At 36.8% G+C, this 20,058-nt stretch overlaps 1 protein-coding gene across 1 annotated transcript in view; it reads right to left on the bottom strand.

The window, feature by feature from the left end:
• The window catches only part of LOC120853062 (ephrin type-A receptor 6), a 287,861-nt gene extending 271,178 nt beyond the window's left edge, over positions 1–16,683 (bottom strand). The window contains exons 1-3 of the mRNA XM_040226667.1: positions 16,581–16,683; positions 14,654–14,724; positions 7,805–7,930 (exon numbers count right to left, since the gene is read on the bottom strand). Of these exons, the coding sequence (XP_040082601.1) occupies positions 7,805–7,930; positions 14,654–14,724; positions 16,581–16,681 (298 nt within the window). The 5' untranslated portion in view covers positions 16,682–16,683. The remainder of the gene's footprint in view (positions 1–7,804; positions 7,931–14,653; positions 14,725–16,580) is intronic.
• Between the last annotated feature and the right edge of the window lie 3,375 nt (positions 16,684–20,058).

Here is a 20,058-nt window from a genome sequence, read left to right on the forward strand (position 1 = left end):
CAGTCCATGGGGTCACAAAGAGTCAGACACATGACTGAGTGACTTAACAACAACAACAAATTTCTCACACAACTACTATGACGAGGCAACTTGTAAGATTAGGGCATCATATTGATATATGTAAAACAGCACATGTACACTAAATGGCCCCCAAAATAAGATCTAGTGTTGAAATATAAGTAAAATAAAATTACCTTAAAGCTGATTAACATTGATAATCAATCTAAGCTCTTAGATGTGTGAAGAATAAATTAATGACTAATTTACAATGATTTTACATTAAGATATTAAAATAAATTTCCTTTGTTAAACTCATTTCATCTTATGGCTTACTAGGTTTAAATAAAAAATAAACATATATATAATAATTATAGCCTCATGAGATGCAGGAAAATTAAATTTTGAGCTCTTTAAAAAGAAAAAAGGAAATCATTTGTTGATTTGGGCAAAGTTCTTACTGTATTAACAAAAATGAAAGTTTAGTTTTATTTATTTATTTATTTTTTAAAATTAACATTAACTTTATTTATTTATTTATTTTATTATTATTATTATTTTTTTATTTTACTTTACAATACTGTATTGGTTTTGCTATACATTGACATGAATCTGCCATGGATGTACATGAATTCCCAATCTTGAACCCCCCTCCCAACCTCCCTCCCCATAACATCTCTCTGGGTCGTCCCAGTTCACCAGCCCCAAGCATCCTGTATCCTGTACTAACAAAAATGAAAGTTTAGTTTTAATTACTAATTTTAAACAAACTCCAAATATCATGGCTGTCATTCCAGGTACCTAAGGCAATTCAGAATCCAATTCTGAATTTTTCATAAGCAAATATTTATATCATAAAATGTTTAGAGAGGGGCACATACTGTCATTCTTCTTATTCTTTTCAATTGAATATAAAAATTATATCTTTTTTTACTTAATATACATGTTTCCACCCTTTTATTGAATATCTATAGTATGACAGGTCCTTCGTTTGTGTTATCTCTAATCCTTACATTAATTATGCAAGATAGCTATTATTATTATGCATATATTTTGTAGATGAAGAAAGCAAATTTCTGAGGATGAGTAAACTGCAGAAGGTCACTGAATGAATTAGCAGTAAAGCTGAGATTTAAGCCTGTATCTGCCTGCCATCAGTCTGTCATTTTTATTCATATCATACTGTTTAGGGAGAATGGGTTGTAGAATAAAATCCATATATTATGGCAAAACAAGAAAAATTTAAACAAAAATTTTTTCTGCCCTTTTTGGCCTCCTCTCTCCCACCACTGTGTGTATTATGTTTTTACATTATCAACCAGACTCGCCCACCCCCATGGGCAGAAATACCCGCTCAACCATTAACAGGGACATTCTCCTAGCACAAACAAGACAACTCTTTAAAAGATAACATTTCTTCTTCAGCTTGTAAGGAGTCACGTGACCCACCATGATGTTGCTTAGATCTGGATTATACAAAAAGTCAATAATATGTAATTTGATGTACAGCCTTCAAAAAACTTATACTACTGTGCCTTGACTTCTAACAGGTAGAATAATTTTCAGCACTTTCTGAAATGCTTGTCCCAGGTTAAAATCCTCAAATTTGGCTCAAATAAAATTTTCCATTTATTTCTTAGATTGACTGGTTTAATTTTTTGTCCCCAAAGTGTAAAGCCCATCTTTCATTTCATTATTTGATTTAGAAAACTATGAAATTATTGAGTAAAAGGCACAAAAGTCTTGCCAGAATCTGTTGTTGATCCTACTTTCAGTCTACTGGTTGGGCAAAGGAGTTTCCAAGAATAAAAAGGAAAATGAATCTGACCTCACAAATTCTTTTAGTTGAAAGAAAAGGAGAAAATCTGTATCTGATAAGATCATCTCATCTAAATATAGAGGAAATGAGCCATAAATTCAAATTCCTTTTTGCAAAAACTGAATTGTGAAACCAAAGCTGGAATACTGCCTACATTTCTCATTATAAAAGATGTACTATGGCTGTAGAAGAGGAACAAAAACAGAAAAGGGAATGAGAGAATTGAAAATTTATTAGTTTTAATCGAAAAATAATAGATTTTTGGTTAGTGAGGCAGCTGGCTGGGGAATGCCAGAGGAATTAAGAAAGGCATATACAGTAAGCAGTGTGCCTTGCATATTATCATGGGTGACTATGAGCTCAAATAGGAATGACAATATATTAGGATGAAAAAACTCACTGATTTGACACTCACTTTTTATAACCTTTTTTTTTTGTCCTTTTGACTTTCTTTTACCCGTAGATGATTGCTGAGAAACCAACAGTTAAAACTTCCTGACTTTTCAAGGAAAAGAAAAAATATGGTGACAGTAAGCCAGGAGAAGAGAAAGCTGATAGTGGAGGCAGTAATGAGTTTTGTATAGATAAAGGGATAGAATACGAATGACAGGGAGAGATTATGCATTTCCACTGAGACTAGGGAAAGAAGGAAAGAGAGAGATTGTGCGTTTCCATTGAGACTAGGGAAAGAGGGAAAGTCAAATATAAGAAGGATGCCCTATGGACTTAAAGAGACACAAGAATGATTTTTTTCAATGAAATAATGTTTCAAAATTACAGATACTCTGCAAGTGTTTCATAGAATGGTTTAGGTTCAGTACTGCCCTGAAAAAGGAATAGCCTTTCAATGACCTTTTTCAGCTCATGATTAAAATTTTGATTACTAGTTTTCTCATTATCTCTCAAGATATGTGTAAAATCTGACTTGGCGCTTTTAACTTGGGAATTTCTGTTTTACAGTCTTCTGCCCACAGTATTTCATTTTATGATGCAGGAAGTCAGAGGAGATAGATGATCTTGATAGTCTCCTATGCAACAGAGCTCCTCACTTCATTTAAATGGAAATGTGCATTTTCATGGAAATTCAGGCCTGTATTGATGAACAAAGATAAGCTGCCACTATTAAATATAATAGTGATATAAAAAAAAGTGTTCTAGAAAATGTATTTTTAAAAATAGTAAAATTTACACTGACAGGAAAAACATTTTTTTAAGAATATATGCATAAGGCAATATGTATAGCCTAGAAATAGGATAAATTAAATTTTCTAAAATCTGTCCCATAGTATTTGAATGGTTATAAAGTTGAAAATCCAGGACAAAGGTTGTGAATGGCAGGGTGAATACATATGTCTTTGATAAGCACACCGACTTAATATGAATAAACTAATTAGCACAGTGCCTTTTTATAAGTAGATATTAGTCATGTAATAAACATTTTCCAGTAGACTTGTTAAGAAATGTCATGGGTTAGGTGTGGTATTATTTTCCACACTCTTTTCTTTTTTAAAATTTTAATGTGACTATTTGGGGGTTCACTTTTTAATAACACATTTAAGAAATACTTGATTATACATGGGCTTCCCTGGTGGTTCAGACAGTAAAGAGTCTGCCTTCAGTGCGGGAGACCCCAGTTTGATCCCTGGGTCAGGAAGATCTGCTGGAGAAGGAAATCACAATCTGCTCCAGTATTCTTGCCTGGAAAATCCCATGGATGGAGGAGCCTGGCAGACTCCATGGGGTCGCAAAGAGTAGGACAGGACTGAGCAACTTCACTTTCATTTTTAATGATAATACATAGTTTCTCCCAACTAGAAACCTGCAAAGCATTCTTAACTATTTCTTTGCCAAAAAACATGCAGGTCATGGAGATTTTTCCTCAGCAATGACTTGTGAATCTAGGTATCCTTCTCACTGCTACTCTCAGTGGCATCATGGGACCTGATATTAACATCTTTCACCTGACAATTGCCAAGATCTGATATCTCACCTCTCTTTCCCATCCTCCCCACAACACTCCCCTCTCTACAGAATCTACATTTCCCCTTCAGTCACTGAATTTACTCTTCCTACAGGAATAGGGATACCTAATGCACACAGATGAGGAGGAAATGGAATCTGAGAAGAAACAAATAGGTGGGCAAAAAATAAAGAATATGAAACAACCAGAGGAAAGTATTTACAGTAAAACATTGGGCAAGTAACAAGTTGTGCAATTACATTCCTGAGGTTCAAGGCAAGGTCATCCCAGTATGTGCCACTCTGCCAATATGGAGTATTTTGAACTGAGGATAATCAAGGCCCAACAAACTGAAGGAGATCTTTATACCATTCCCTTAACTGTCTCAGCCCGCTTAGATGGAGGGCCTGGTCCAGAAGAGAGCTAACACAAAGATAACTACAAAGACTAAGGGTTAGTTGCCTAAACTTGCAGGGGGGTGGGGGCAGGGCCTAGAGATCAAATTCCTCTGTAACGCATCATCTCTGTAAGGCTTGGCAAATGTTTGCTTACTGAACGTCTGCTCTTTCTATCCTCTGTGAATAGTCTTCCTTCCTTTGAAACCCCAGACCTCACCCTCCTCTTCTTAGCTCAAAATGGCATACAAGCTTCAGTTGCCTGCCTGTCAGGGGGAGCCTCTCATTATCCTCTGTGGGGTTTTTGTAGTACACAATTAGATTTGTTTTCTCCTATTAACCCATCTTACGCCAATTTAGTTAACAGACCAGCCAAAGACCCTAGAAGGATAGAGGAAAACTTCTCCTCCCTTACAATGTCATGAATGTTAGAAAACTATTAATTCCTTAGATTGATGATGATGATGATGAAAGTCACTCAGTTGTGTCCAACTCTTTGCGACCCCATGTTCTATACAGTCCATGGAATTCTTCAGGCCAGAATACTGGAGTGGGTAGCCTTTCCCTTCTCCAGGGGATCTTCCCATACCAGGGATAGAACCTAGGTTTCCCGCATTGCAGGCAGATTCTTTACCAGCTGAGCACTAGGGAAGCCCAAGAATACTGGAGTGGGTAGCTTATCCCGTCTCCAGTGGATCTTCCTGACCCAGGAATCAAACTGGGGTCTCCTGCATTGCAGGCTTTTTCCATACTGCTGCTGCGGGAAGTGCCCACATATTCATTAGACTTTCCCAAGTAAATAGAGTTTTAGGAACGTGACTTAATGAGGTTAACCAACAGTAGAGTAGTACAGGCCAGGGGCACAAAGAGGGAAGTTATAATACAATAGCTTTTTCTCATACAGCATTTTTATTTTTATGATTCTTCTGAAGATAGACAGTAAAAGATCACTTAGCCTATTGTTTGAAAGTTGAAATAGTTGAAGATGAATAAATATAAGAGACACTGATGTTAACTCTATATATCTATACTTCTTTCTTTGCCAAATGGAAAGAATCCCATTGTGACTTGTAGAGTTCAGACAGGTTAGGGAGATCATGACATTAAAATAGTCTCTTTAATAGTTATTGCTTGCTTTGGCAGTATCTGTCATATTTTTATAGGATAAAATTATATTTTGCTTAAAACCCAAACAATAAAGAAAAACTGAATGTATCTGTTTTGCAAACTAAAGAATGTCACCTGCACTAGCCATCTGGCTCTACGAGGATTGAGTCATAAGCCGCTGCAGCCACTGACCTTTAATATACCCTAAAAGGATTTCAGGGTAGAGATCAGGAATGAGGCACTCTGTGCTCTGGGAAAACTGGCAGAACAAGACTTCAGAGAGTTAATTTTTTGGAGAAATTTTTTATGAACCTGGATTCTTGTATCTTCCCAAACTTAGAAAAGCACTAAAACCATTAACTAAGATAATCGTGCCTCATGACTGGCAGCTACCTTCTAGGGAGATAGGACATGTTTGTCTGGTTGTAGGTACCCCATTTGTTAAATCCCCCTTTACTTTTTCATAACAGTTTCTCAGAGCTATTGAGAGGCTGTCTTCCAGGCTACAGTTTTTAATAAGACAATGAATGAACTCAATTCACAGTTTCTAAATTGTGCTTTTTTTTTTTTTCAGTTGACAGTTTACACCTCAGATACTTGATGCTTATCTCTCAACATTATGATTTCAGACATTGGTGCTTAATCTATGCACAAAAGTTTATAAGAAATAATTCTCCTGAATCCCCATGAGAATGGAATAATACCAAATAAAAGCTCATATGACTTTTTCTCAGGGGCCAGAGGAAGAAAGCCAAATATAGGGTTTAATGGAATCCTTTTTTTCCTATTTCTCTGCTGTCTTAAGGAAACGAACTCCCAAACTAAATGGGTATAATCAGTCACTCTTTTCAATTATGCCTTTAATGCCTGTTGATACACTTCATGTTGGGCAGAAGAGAATGGAGAATCTGGTTCCATTCCAGGTTCTTAATCTTTCTGATAAGACAGCCTCTATGGCTATAAAGCATTAAGATTTAAGTGTATAGAACCCTTGTGTCAGCTTTCAGAGTGAGAACAGGCCTTGGAGGAGATATGACCCATGAGGCAATGGGAGTGAAATGACATAAGAAAGGGCTCTCTTCATATATTCCTGAGTTCTCAATACAGTGCTAGCTCTCTGTGTATCTGGGCAACAGTCAGCTTCTTGGGTGTAGTCAGCCAGAACTTTGAGTTTAGAAGGGTCCTGCTGTTTGTTGAATGCTCTGTTGTCACTGTCTTGAAATTCTTCATAGTCTTTTTAACAAAGAACTCTACATTTGTTAGGGCAAGGAAGCCTGGAGTGCTGCAGTCCATGGCGCTGCAGAGAGTCAAACACAACTGAGTAACTGAACAGCAATAACTACATTTGTTGTTTGCACTGGTCCCTGCAAATTATGTAACCAGTCCTTCTGGTGAAGAAGAGTTTTGAAATAAAGAAAGCCTTTTGCTCTTTGCAAGGACACAACAGCCAGCTGGAATGGGATGCTCTGCTCTCTCTAAAGGATTACACAGATACCTAGCACCTAGAGGAGACTGACATCGTCCTTCAGGATCCAGTCTTTCTCTATTTAGTAGGACATTCTGCTCCCCTTTTAGCTGCATGCGTGGCTGCCCAGTCAGAGATTATATTTCCAAACTCTCTTGCTTTTAGGTGTATCCACGTGATTGTATTTGGATTATTGATTCCTGTTTGCTATTTCCAGGTTATTACCTTAAAGACAAAGCTAATTTTCCTAAAGGCAAAGTGAAAGAGCCAAAACCCCCTCCTTTTCCTTCTCAGAGATCAGAAGGTAGCTGTGCTGGTGATCAGCCTTTACCATTCAGAGGAGGAAAACATGTTAGGGGAAGGCAAAGCAAAAAGTAGGAGGAACTCTGGTCCTTTCAAGACCTTCTGAATGACAGCTTCTCTGACAGCACGGATTATTCATCTTGTCCTTTGGACAAGGACTTGAAAGAGGAACACGTTTTTATTCTGAGGTCTCTTTGTTATATCGGCTTGGCCTCTAACCCAAATGTACAGAAGAAATTCTTCGGGACTGATTCATAATAAATTTGTATTTATCTAGAATAACTGAGTAATATAGTATTCTGAGCATTTGAATATTCTACATAGGGACAATCATTAGTTTGCATTAAAGGGATGTAAAAATATATTGAACCAAATTTTATATTCAGTGAGTCTCAGAAGACTTCTGGATCTTAGAGAACCTCAAGGTCATCACTGTGAATACTAATTATAGTATATGTCTGTAGATACTGGGGAGTAAGTACAATAACCTATGAAAAAACTCCTGAAGTTGCATTTACAAAATAAATTCCTCTAACAGGATGTTAAAAATGTTTGTGAATTTTCTCATTGTTTGGAAACTTAATTTGGGAACTTGCAATACTTTTTAAAACAATAACATCATATATACAAGATAATTTTACTTTGCATTAAATTTTTTTCACTGACTAAACCTGCTAAGATTTAAAATATTATGTTGATAAACCAGTTACAAAACCATCAAGGAATCATAATTTCAAAAGTGTAGACTTGAAATTTACCTGCCCCAATGACTCTTTCAATGCGTATTCTTGATGGATCAATCTCCTTTGCAAACTCATGGATTGCTAGGGATGGGTCTTCATATGTATCTGGATCTATGTAAGTTTTAATTCCTGGGAAGCGTACTGCAACAGAAAAAAAGACTGAATTAGTTTAAGAGTATTCTAGCAAATCACACATCCTGTGAATAGTTAAAATGAGGAGTGACATACTAAAGTAGTCATTCTTTTTTTTAAATTGAAGTATAAATGATTCACAATATTATGTTAGTTTCAGGTATATAATATAGTGATACAATATTTTTATACATTATAAAATGATCACAACAATAAGTTGAATTACCATCTGCCACCATACAAAGCTATTCAAATTGTATGAACTATTGTGCCTGTACTGTATATTACATATCCATGATTTATTTAATAACTGGAAGTTTGTATCTCTTAATCCCCCTCACTTATTTCACTCATCCCCTCATTCTCTTCCTGTCTGGCAATCGCCCGTTTGTTTTCTGTATTTATGAGTTTGTTTCTGTTTTGTTATGCTAGTCCATTTGTTTTGTTTTTTAGATTTCCCATATAAATGAAATCATATGGTCTTTCTGTCTGCTCTATTTTACTTCATATAATATGCTCTACATCCATTCATTTTGTCACAAGAGGCAAGATTTTATTCTTCTTTATAGCCAAGGAGTATTACATTATATATATACATCACATCTTCTTTATTCACTCACCTATGGATGGGTGAATAAAGATGACACTTAGGCTGCTTCCAAATGATAGTTATTGTAAATAATACTGCTTTGAGCCCAAGAGCGCACACCTTTTTCAATTTAGTGGTTTTGTTTTCTTCAGAAGAATATCCAGAATTGGAATTGCTAGATTGTATGATATTTCTAATTTTTTGAGGAACCTCCATACTGTTTTCCATAGTGTCTGCCCCAGTTTACCCTCCTGCCCAGAGAACATTAGAGTTTCCTCTTCTCTATACCTTGCCCACACTTATTCTTTGTTGTCTTTTTGATAATAAATATTCTGACATGTATGAGGTGATATCTCATTGTGGGTTCGATTTTTATTTCCTTATGATTAGTGATGTTGAACATCTCTCCATGGGTCAAATACCCATCTGTATGCCTTCTTTATAAAAATGTCTATTAAGCTCCTCTGCCCATTTTTTAATCGTGTTAGGCATTATTATTAATAAATTCAATTATCTTTTATATTATTGTCTTTTATAATTTTGCACCCCCCCATGCCACCCATTAACTACTTGGAATCTAAATTTTATTTGTATAACTGTTGATATAAAATGATCTGGTGGTTTCAAAGAGAGTGAGCTGACAAATTCCATGAGACACATTTTTATTATATTTCTGTAAAAAGTTTAATTGGCTCACTTAGCCACTCAGTTCAGTTCAGTTACTCAGTCTTGTCTGACTCTTTACAACCCCATGGACTGCAGTACGCCCGGCCTCCCTGTCCATCACTAACTCCCGGACTTCACTCAGACTCATGTCCATTGAGTTGGTGATGCCATCCAGCCATCTCATCCTCTTTTGTCCCTTTCTCCTCCTGTCTTCAATCTTTCCCAGCATCAGGGTCTTTAAAATGAGTCAGCTCTTTGCATTTGGTGGCCAAAGTATTGGAGTTTCAGCTTTAAACATCAGTCTTTCCAATGAACACCCAGGACTGATCTCCTTTAGGATGGAATGGTTGGATCTCCTTGCAGTCCAAGGGACTCTCAAGAGTCTTCTCCAACACCACAGCTCAAAAGCATCAATCCCTCAGCATGCAGCTTCCTTTATAGTCCAACTGTCACGTCCACACATGACCACAGGAAAAATCATAGCTTTGACTAGATGGACCTTTTTTGGCAAAGTAACATCTCTGATTTTAATATGCTGTCTAGGTTGGTCATAACTTTCCTTCCAAGGAGTAAGCGTCTTTTAATTTCATGACTGCAATCACCATCTGCAGTGATTTTGGAGCCCCCACTCCTCCACTAAAAAAAAAAAAAAAAAAGTCAGCTACCATTTTCACTGTTTCCCCATCTATTTCCCATGAAGTGATGGGACCGGATGCCATGATCTTCATTTTCTGAATGTTGAGCTTTAAGCCAACTTTTTCACTCTCCTCTTTCACTCTCATCAAGAGGCTTTTTAGTTCCTCTTCACTTTCTGCCATAAGGGTGGTGTCATCTGCATATCTGAGGTTATTGCTATTTCTCCTGGCAATCTTGATTCCAACATGTGCTTCTTCCAGTCCAGTGTTTCTCATGATGTACTCTGAATATAAGTTAAATAAGCAGGGTGACAATATACAGCCTTGACATACACCTTTTCCTATTTGGAACCAGTCTGTTATTCCATGTCCACTTCTAACTGTTGCTTCCTGACCTGCATACAGATTTCTCAAGAGGCAAGTTGGGTGGTCTGGTATTCCCATCTCTTTCAGAATTTTCCACAGTTTATTATGATCCACAGAGTCAAAGGTTTTGGCATAGTCAATAAAGCAGAAGTAGATGTTTTTCTGGAACTCTCTTGCTTTTTCGATGATCCAGAGGTTGTTGGCAATTTGATCTCTGGTTCCTCTGCCTTTTCTAAAACCAGCTTGAACATCTGGAAGTTCACGGTTCACGTATTCCTGAGCCTGGCTTGGAGAATTTTGAGCATTAGTTTACCAGCATGTAAGATGAGTACAACTGTGTGGTAGTGTGAGCATTCTTTGGTATTGCTTTTCTTTGGGATTGGAATGAAAACTGACCTTTTCCAGTCCATGCAGTGGAAGTGATAAATAGATTTAAGGGACTAGATCTGATCAACAGTGTGCTTGATGAACTATGGACGAGGTTCGTGACATTTTACAGGAGATAGGAAGCAAGACTATTCCCAAGAAAAAGAAATGCAAAATGGCTGTCTGAGGAGGCCTACAAATAGCTGTGAAAAGAAAAGAAGCCAAAAGCAAAGGAGAAAAGGAAAGATATACCCATTTGAATGCAGAGTTCCAAAGAATAGCAAGGAGAGATAATAAAGTTTCCTCAGTGATCAGAGCAAAAAAATAGAGGAAAACAATAGAATGTAAAAGACCAGAGATCTCTTCAAGAAGATTAGAGATACGAAGGGAACACTTCATGCAAAGATGGGCTCAATAAAGGACAGAAATGGTATGGACCTAACAGAAGCGGAAGATATTAAGAAGAGGTGGCAACAATACACAGAAGAACTGTACGAAAAAGATCTTCATGACCCAGATAATCAAGATGGTGTGATCACTCGTCTAGAGCCAGACATCCTGGAATGTGAAGTCAAGTGGGCCTTAGGAAGCATCACTAGGAACAAAGCTAGTGGAGGTGATAGAATTCCAGTTAAGCTATTTCATATCCTAAAAGATGATGCTGTGAAAGTGCTGCATTTAGCCACTAGCATGCATATATTTTACTTTTAATGTAGCTCAAGACATGGGAGAAACAAAGCATGAACCTTCTCCCCAATCAACATGACCCTTCGAGTCCCTCCTAAGGAACTGTGGTGTTGGAGAGGACTCTTGAGAGTCCCTTGGACTGCAAGGAGATCAAACCAGTCCATCCTAAAGGAAATCAGCCCTGAATATTCTTGGAAGGACTGATGCTGAAGCTGAAGCTCCAATACTTGGGTCACCTGATGTGAAGGACTGACTCACTAGAAAAGACCTTGATGCTGGGAAAGACTGAAGGCAGGAGGAGAAGGGGACAACAGAGGATGAGATAGTTGGATGGCATCACTGACTAGATGGACATGAGTTTGAGCAGGCTCCAGGGGGTGGTGATAGACAGGGAAGCCTGGTGTGCTTCAGTCCATGGGGTCACAAAAAGTCAGACATGACTGAGAGTCTGATCTAAACTATCTGTTCCTTCTGGGCTTTTTTCGTCTATGTCCCTAGGTTTTCCTGAACTCATGTCCTATTCTAGTGGCCTCTGCCCTTTCAGAAACTCTTAGGCAATAAAGCACAGACTGCATGGCACAGCAACAGAGAGGACCACTACACTACGGATCATAGATCTCTCCTGTGATCTGGTAGTTGCTTCTATGGCCAAATTGCACATTTTCCTGGAAAGGATCCACTTTCCATCCTGGAGGAAGGGATAAGAATCCAAGGTCCAAAACCAATCACTGACTGTATAGGTACTCCTCTTTCTATGGAGCGGGTGAGGGTATTCACAGCCCATGGGCAGTTAGGAAGATAGATAGAGGTGGCTGGAGAAATTGGATGTCTGGTTACATATTAATTTGCAACTTCTATGTGAAGTCACAGACTCCAGTAGATATTTCTCTGCTTTGCCCACTAGTTTCTGCTTTCCACTTTAGACAGTTAGTTAGTTCCTAGAGGACAGGAGATCATTTCTTAGAGTACATCTTTACACATTTCCTTAGCTATGGTCTTATAGGCAATGATCACACAGTCAACCTTTACTGAATACAGATTAGTAGGGGTTAAAAAATCAGTGCTATATTTATTGGATTGCAAGGAGATTCAACCAGTCCATCCTAAAGGAGATCAGTCCTGGGTGTTCATTGGAAGGACTGATGCTGAAGCTGAAACTCCAATACTTTGGCCACCTGATGTGAAGAGCTGATTCATTTGAAAAGACCCTGATGCTGGGAAAGATTGAAGGCAGGAGGAGAAGGGGACAACAGAGGATGAAATGGTTGGATGGCATCACCGACTCGATGGACATGGGTTTGGGTGAACTCCGTGAGTTGGTGATGGACAGGGAAGCCTGGCATGCTGCAGTACCTGGGGTTGTAAAGAGTCAGATACAACAGAGTGACTGAACTGAACTGAACTGATATTTATTGCATATAAATTATACTTGGTTTTTTTGCTTCTTAGATTTTGAAAGTCATACAGCACCCTGAGTTAAGCATTGTCCAGATCTTAGAAACGTTCTTGCAAGAAAAACTCAAAAGCAAACAAAAGGTGATAAAATGAGTTTAGAGAAGGTGTTGAAAAGCTCATCAGCAGTAATTTGCTTCATCAGTTTTTCCATGCCCGTTCTTTCATTTCTTTTTGCCTCCTGACTTCTGGTACTAGATAAGCACCAATGAGAAGATCAGCACTTCCCAAAATTGTACCAGTAAAGCATATTTCTAGATAGACTTGCCTGATTCTGAAATGCTATGCTTTTCTTGACTTCTCAAACTCAAGAATTTGACTTTAGATTGGAGAAAATGAGAACAGATAATTTGTACTTCTAGTTCATACTCTTAATGATATTTCTGTAACTTAGTAGGAGTTGTGATTTCAGACTGAGTACTCTAAGTTCAAATCCAGTGGCTACTACTAGATGATTAGATCCATACAGTCATGTTGATAACATTACTTTATGCACAGATAACACATGCTATTTATTAACTTATGCATAGTTTTAACAATTCAGCCATTTAATAATTTAAAGTGATATACATATCTACAGAATAAACTGATTGGTTAGTATCACTTTTTTTTTCTTATATACACAATATATGTAGTATAGCAAAAAACCCAAACTTTGTTCCAATTTTGAATATCTTGTTACTACTTATTTGTGTCTTCTTAAACATCTATTTTTTTTATCTTTCTTCTATATTCCTGGCTTCCTCAGGTTATTTTCATTGCTTCTTGCTGGGACCATCTGGTTCAGTTTATACTAAGTTACTAGTTGGAAAACAGGTAAAAACTTTTTCTTCTGCAGTTCAGTAGTAAATGTCTTGCAGTGAATCCTGAGGTTATCAGTATAAGTCACTGGACCAAGTGCCTCGATCCAGGTTTCTGCCTCTGTCTACCTTATTTTCGGCTCACCCCATAACTGGTATCAGCTGTCTCAGTTCTCCCTTCCCTGCCAGGGCAGTGATCTTCAAATTGTTTGTGTGAAAAAACCACATAGGAGAGTTTGTTAAAAATGCTTATCCCTTAGCCCTACTCTGGACTTTCTGAGTCTGAACATAGGTGGGTAAGGGTGAAAACTTTGATGGCAGCTGGTCCTCAGACCCTGCTCAGAGAAGTCATGTGAATCTTAGAAAGAGCCCTAAAGCAACCCTCTAGTTTATAATTTTCTCACTTAAATCCTTTCTATTCTCTGAAGGGTAATATAGGTTGAAAAGTCCCTTATTACTTTAGCTCAATTTGAAATAGAAGATGAGTTTAAATAGTTAAACAACTTGCTTCACATGTTATCTCTATACTATGATTAATTAGAGAACATCCCTTTCTTGTCAATTCAGTGTCTCAAGACAGAGAAACTGCCTTGACAAAGTAGTTTGCAATTTGGAGGTGGAGGTGGGCGTTGGTGGGGGGTGGTGGTGGTGGCAATTATAAAACCAACTATAGTGATAATTATAGCTTACTTCAGAAGAGATCCTTCAAATGAATATAACCTTGTTGTCAGCTCAAGGATTTCATACATATTCTAAGAGTTAAAGAGATGATTTTTCTAGTGTTAATGAATTTTTTAAGTTGATTTGTTGTATGTTAAATGATAGTGCCTACAAGAAGCAACAAGAATCCCTTACTATTTTTACAGCTAATGATCCACTAAATAAAACCAACTAATGTTTTGGAGCCATTGTGAGTGGTAAATAACTAGATATAATCAGTCATCTTATATTTTTAGCATATTCAGTTGTGTTTCCCAGCAAGCAGAATTAGGAAAAAGATAATATCATATAATGAGAAGCAGGTGCAATTTTCACTAGAAAACCTAGAAACCAGATGAAAAGTCTCAATGCTGAAAGGTTGGAACTGAATTTCTTTGGCTTTCTCAACTCATGGATACATGTTTAAAATGAACTCTTGGAAACCATGGAAGAAAGTCACTGAACTACTTACAATGCCCATTCTGTAAGTCCTTTCTTCTCTTCTCTTCTGACTTCATTTTGGCCTTTATGTACCATTGACACCTTTATAAGAGGTAAACAGAGTCTTATTTAGGAATTATGCTGGATAAGAACCAACATCAATTAAAATACTCCTCACTCAAAATTCTTATCATAAAGATAGCTTTTAAGAACATCTTTATAGAAAATACTCCATAGAAGTTTCTTTTTAATATATCAATATTAGCTCCAGAGAAAAATAAAATACTCTCAAGTAGATTGATTGATCCAAATGATGGGAGGCCTAGAAAATATTTAATAACAAGCAGTGACAATCATGTCTTTCCTTATATGGCCTCTAATAGCTATAGTTGATGAATAGCTTTAAAAGTCACAATGGAAACATTGTTCTTGATTCAGAAACTCAGAAATTTAGACAACTGTATTCCAGTTTCAGTGGTGAACAGCGTGTTTCTTTTTTTTTTTTTTAATTGGAAGTGGTAGAAGTGTGTTCTGTTTTCTCTCTCAGAAAAATCATGTCCTGAAGAATGGAGTCAGGAACTTATCTCCTATGACTTCTTTAACATGAAAAATTCATCAACGTCCATATTATCTGACAGTTCATCAAACTGCTAATTCTAAACGGTTAAACAAAATACACCTGTGGTGCACAATCCAATCTTTCAATGTGAATTTGGCTTCAGATCCTATAACAAATTGCATTAAAATTTTCATAGAATAATTTCCAGTGAATGCTTCCCTAGCAAAGTGCTTAAGTCATGCTTCAGAATAAATGTTTTATCTTATGTAACTGAACTTTTTTTTTAAATATAGAAAGTTAAGGAAGTTTCTGATGTCATATAAATTGGCAAACATGGAAACTACTAAATTATTTTCAACTTTCAATTTTTGTCATTATTAAATCTTTTTCTTTAAATGGTATTCAAATTCTGTTTCAGGAATCCCAAATAAATATAAGTCATGCCTATCTCTCAGGTTTACTAGGCCAATATTATTTAGTCTACAATGACTGTAAGATCTTTTTAGTTTGTCATATTTACGTATCAAGGCAGTACTTTCTGATCTTTTTAATGAAATACTTTTCTACGTGTATATTTAAATCATTTGCTGAAATACTCTGTGGCAATAAGGCTTTTAACTCATATTCTACAAATACATAAAATATAACTTAAAATTAAACTAATTATGCTACATCTTGAATAACTGTAAATAAAATATGATTTGAGTGAACTTCCATAATGGATTTAGAAGCATTCTTTAAAACTGATGATAACTGTGACACTGCTGTTTAAATGAAGTCTGAGACACTATTAGCTGCAAGAGTGATGATTTATCATAACAAACTGTGTAAAAATATAAATTAAGGTTTAGGTGGAAGAAGCACTTTGACCAGCTGGTTGGGATTCAAGTCTAGGTCTTTTGCTACATTAAATTTATTGTCATTTAAAATTCTCATCCATATTACACTTACACAGGAAAATATTTTAACTTGATTATACAACCAAATTAATGCAATTCTAATATCAATATGTTCAGTATTCAATGGATAAAACTTTTTCTATAATATTAAGTTTAAAAAGCACTTTTATATAAATTGTTCAGTTTCTCTGTTGAACTACTTTTTTCCCAAGCAAAATCCATTTAATGATATAATTTGATTGCAGTAAAGGAAAAACTCAGAAGTCACTTATTGAACTGGATTTTATCATTCATTGTTTCAAAGTGTTTTGCTCAGGTCTTCAGTTGCTTTCAGGTTCAGGGACCTGTTGCCTCATAAAGGTGCACTTGTCAAGAGTGGAACCTGCCCTGACTTCTTATTCTCACAGGTACATTTCTTTAAGCTTAAAAGCCTTTGAACACACAGTGTATAAGAATGGCTCTCCACAAATCCTGGAAATATTCTGGTATAATTCAGTTACCTGCCAGTGATTAAGAAGAAGAGAGTAAGAATGACAAGAAGAGTGAATCCTCCCACTGCCGCTGTGGCTATCACAAGAATCTGCCCTTGTTCCGCCGCCATGTCAGAAGCTGAAACACAGATAAGGTATTAACATTTCCCTGGGTGACCTTTCACTACCAAATGTTTTACAACTTACAATATTCCTGAAAATACAATAATGAATAGGGCTTCCCTGGTAGCTCAGATGGTAAAGCTTCTGCCTGCAATGCAGGAGACCTGGGTTCAAACCCTGGGTTGGGAAGATCTTCTGGAGCAGGAAATGGCAACCCACTCCAGTACTCTTGTCTGGAAAATTCCATGGACGGAAGAGCCTGGTAGGCTACAGTGCATGGGGTCATAAAGAGTCGGACACTGAAAATACAATAATGAATACCAAAAAATCCCACCAAATTTGCCCTGTATTTGACATGTAAGATGCAGATCCAAAATGAGGGCTGAAGATTGAAACTTAATCTACCCATAACCCTTTCCTTTTTTTACAAAAATACTAAGAAAGCAGATGGGTTCCTAGTACCCCTCATTTTAAGATTAAGTAGATTTTGCATAATTAAATAAGCAGATGAACTAAAGGATTTTGCTTATGTAATTGCTATTTCCTTGAACACGTTTGCCAACTGTTGGGCACAGGCTTGCAAACCCTGTAGTTGCCCACCTGAGAGAAAGGAAAGCCAGCAGCCGGTGAAAGAAACAACAACAGTTTAGTACTTAGGGAATCTTACAAGTCTGAAAGTCCTGGAGCAACACCCCATCACAGATAGCAGACAGCAGCCAGGACAGAGTAGTGGTCCTCACAATGGGGGTGGAGGTGGGGTAACCGTTTATAGGGGGGATTGGCTTCAGGTTGGCTCATTAGTCATCAGGGTAACCAGAAGCTGGGGCAAGAATGTAGGCAGTTACTGATTAAACCCTATAATTAAGAGGATTGGATAGTCATGTGAGTAGGGTGTAAGTGAACCATGGGCTGGTTGAGCAGAAGTCGTATGACTTAGTATTGGACCTTCAGAGGTTGATACATGGTAGTAGCTCAATAAATGTTTGTTTATGTGAATGTATTAGATGATTCTGGTATAAAACAGGTTAGATTAACCCAGGATTATCCATGTTCTCAACTTTCACTAATATGTAGAGATTTACCCTGAAGGTAGCAACAATATATATGTAAAGTCAGTCTATCTAACACTATTTTAATCAGTAGAATCCAATTATTCTGTATTCTTGGAGATAATGCTTCCTGGGAGGCAGTGCCTACTGGAAGTATAGACTTTTACATTGAATCAAATTGAGTAGATTAAGCTTTTAAATTCGAATCCAAGTTTAAGAATGATTGACAGCATAGAGGTGCTAGTAGACTCTATATTACTGAGCACCTATTATATGGCAGGCACTGAGACATACTGGAGATATAGTGGTAAACAATAAACCCTGTCCTCCTGGATTTATAGTTCAGTGGGGAAGATAAACAACAAAGTAATTACAAGTCTAAGAATTGTTACAAAAGAGAAACTGCAAGGTGCTCTGGAAGAGAATAAACAGCCTTTGGTGATGAATCAGCAGAGTAGGGGGTTTCCCAGGTTGGTGCTATTGGTAAAGAATCTGCCTGCCAGTGCAGGAGGTGCCAGAGATGCTGGTTGGATCCCTGAGTCTGGAATATACTCTGGAGTAGGAAATGGCAACCCACTCCAGTATTCTTGTCTGGAAAATTCCATGGACAGAGGAATCTGGTGGACTACAGTCCATGGGGTCACAAAGAGTCAGACATGACTGAACCCACACCACACTGTATCTTACTGCAGCAGAGGAGGAGTTTGGAAATGTGATATATTGGGAGAAGGAGGAGCGGAAGCAGGGGGGGAGAAGTAGGAGGAGGGGGAGGAGGGGGAAGGACGAGGAGGAAGACAAGTTTTTCCTGGGTTAGAGGTTAATGTAAACAGACACTAAGGGACTTCCCTGCTGGTCCAGTGGTTAAAAATCTGCCTTTTAAAGCAGGGGATGTAGGTTAGCTACCTGGTCTGAGAACTAAAATCCCACATGCCTTGGGGCAACTAAGACCACACGCCACAACTAGAGAGAAACCTGCCTGCCGCAATTGGAGATCCAGCATGCCACAAGGAAGGTCCTGTGTGCTGACACAGCCAAAAATAAATATATTAAAAAATAAACAGATACTTAGACAAATAAACCATAAAATCATCTACAAAATGAATGTCATAAAATTCCATAAAATACAGTAAAGATACAAATTCCTCTGTGGTGAAAACTTATCTATATTTCTACTTATTCATTTTTTTAATCCTGAGAAGATATTTCTAATTAGTTTTGTAGGAGAAATGTGTATATAAACATAAGATTTACTCATGTAAGTAACACCAATGAGAGCAAACCTGTCCTTAAGAAGAAACACAATAAAATCCATGGTAAGAAATAAAATATGTTTGTAACTAGGTGATAGGAATTGTTCCTTTGCTTAATCGAACGAGGCTGTATTTTTAGAAAAAGATAAGTATATTAAAATGACATATTTCATTCTATGGTTTGGAAAGATGCATACTTCCTTAAGAGGAAGCAATTATCTGAAAAGAGTTGTAAAACTGTTACTGAGCAAGGACTTAGCACCTACCCAATGTTTGGCATAAGTCAGGATGACATTAAGTGAGGTTTGCTGTATTATTTAAAGAGAAAAAAAGAGAAGCTATTTAAAGGGAAAAAAAGTGAAGCTATTTACTTGGTGTCCAAAAAAAAAAAAAGGAAAATATGAGGGAAAAGCAATTTGGCTATTTTAAACCAAAGAATTTTCTTCTATGGAGGCATGATTTTGTCTTTCTGTAATCAAGATTATTCTAGTTTATATTTACATTTCAAAGTGAAATCTGTTATTTGTATTCTGTGTCATTTTCTATGCAATACTTTTTAAAGTTAACCCTTTTCTGTTTGAACAACTTTTTTAAAGCTGTGGGTGACAGCACTGATATGATTTTTTTGAATGAAGCATTTCTCAAAATTCTGCCCAGTGAAATGTATTTGTTTCATGTTCATATGTTTTATTTATGACTCCCAATTTTAAATGAAATGTCAAAATTTCAAATGATATTATCTCATCACTTCCCCAAAATAGTTTTTTAAACAAAGAGATCTCTACAAAGTAATGGATGGAGAGCACCCAGTAAGTTAATTGTAAGCTTTGTTGATAGTCAATACAGGAAATCATTACCATTTTTTTTTTCAGGGAAAAAAAATAATCCCCTCTCAGTGAATATATAGCAATCAATATTTTAATATTATGAAATTATATATATATAAAGATGTAGCAGTATACAATGGACACTCATCAATCTGTAAAATCACCACTAAATGGTCATGTAGATATAAGAGTGAGACAGAAGTGAAAACTGAAGCAATAGTTCTCCTAGATGAAGAGAATTTTGTGATTTTGTAATGAT

This window comes from Oryx dammah, unplaced genomic scaffold, assembly GCF_014754425.2.
Source record: "Oryx dammah isolate SB20612 unplaced genomic scaffold, SCBI_Odam_1.1 HiC_scaffold_2, whole genome shotgun sequence".
Taxonomy (NCBI): Eukaryota; Metazoa; Chordata; class Mammalia; order Artiodactyla; family Bovidae; genus Oryx; species Oryx dammah.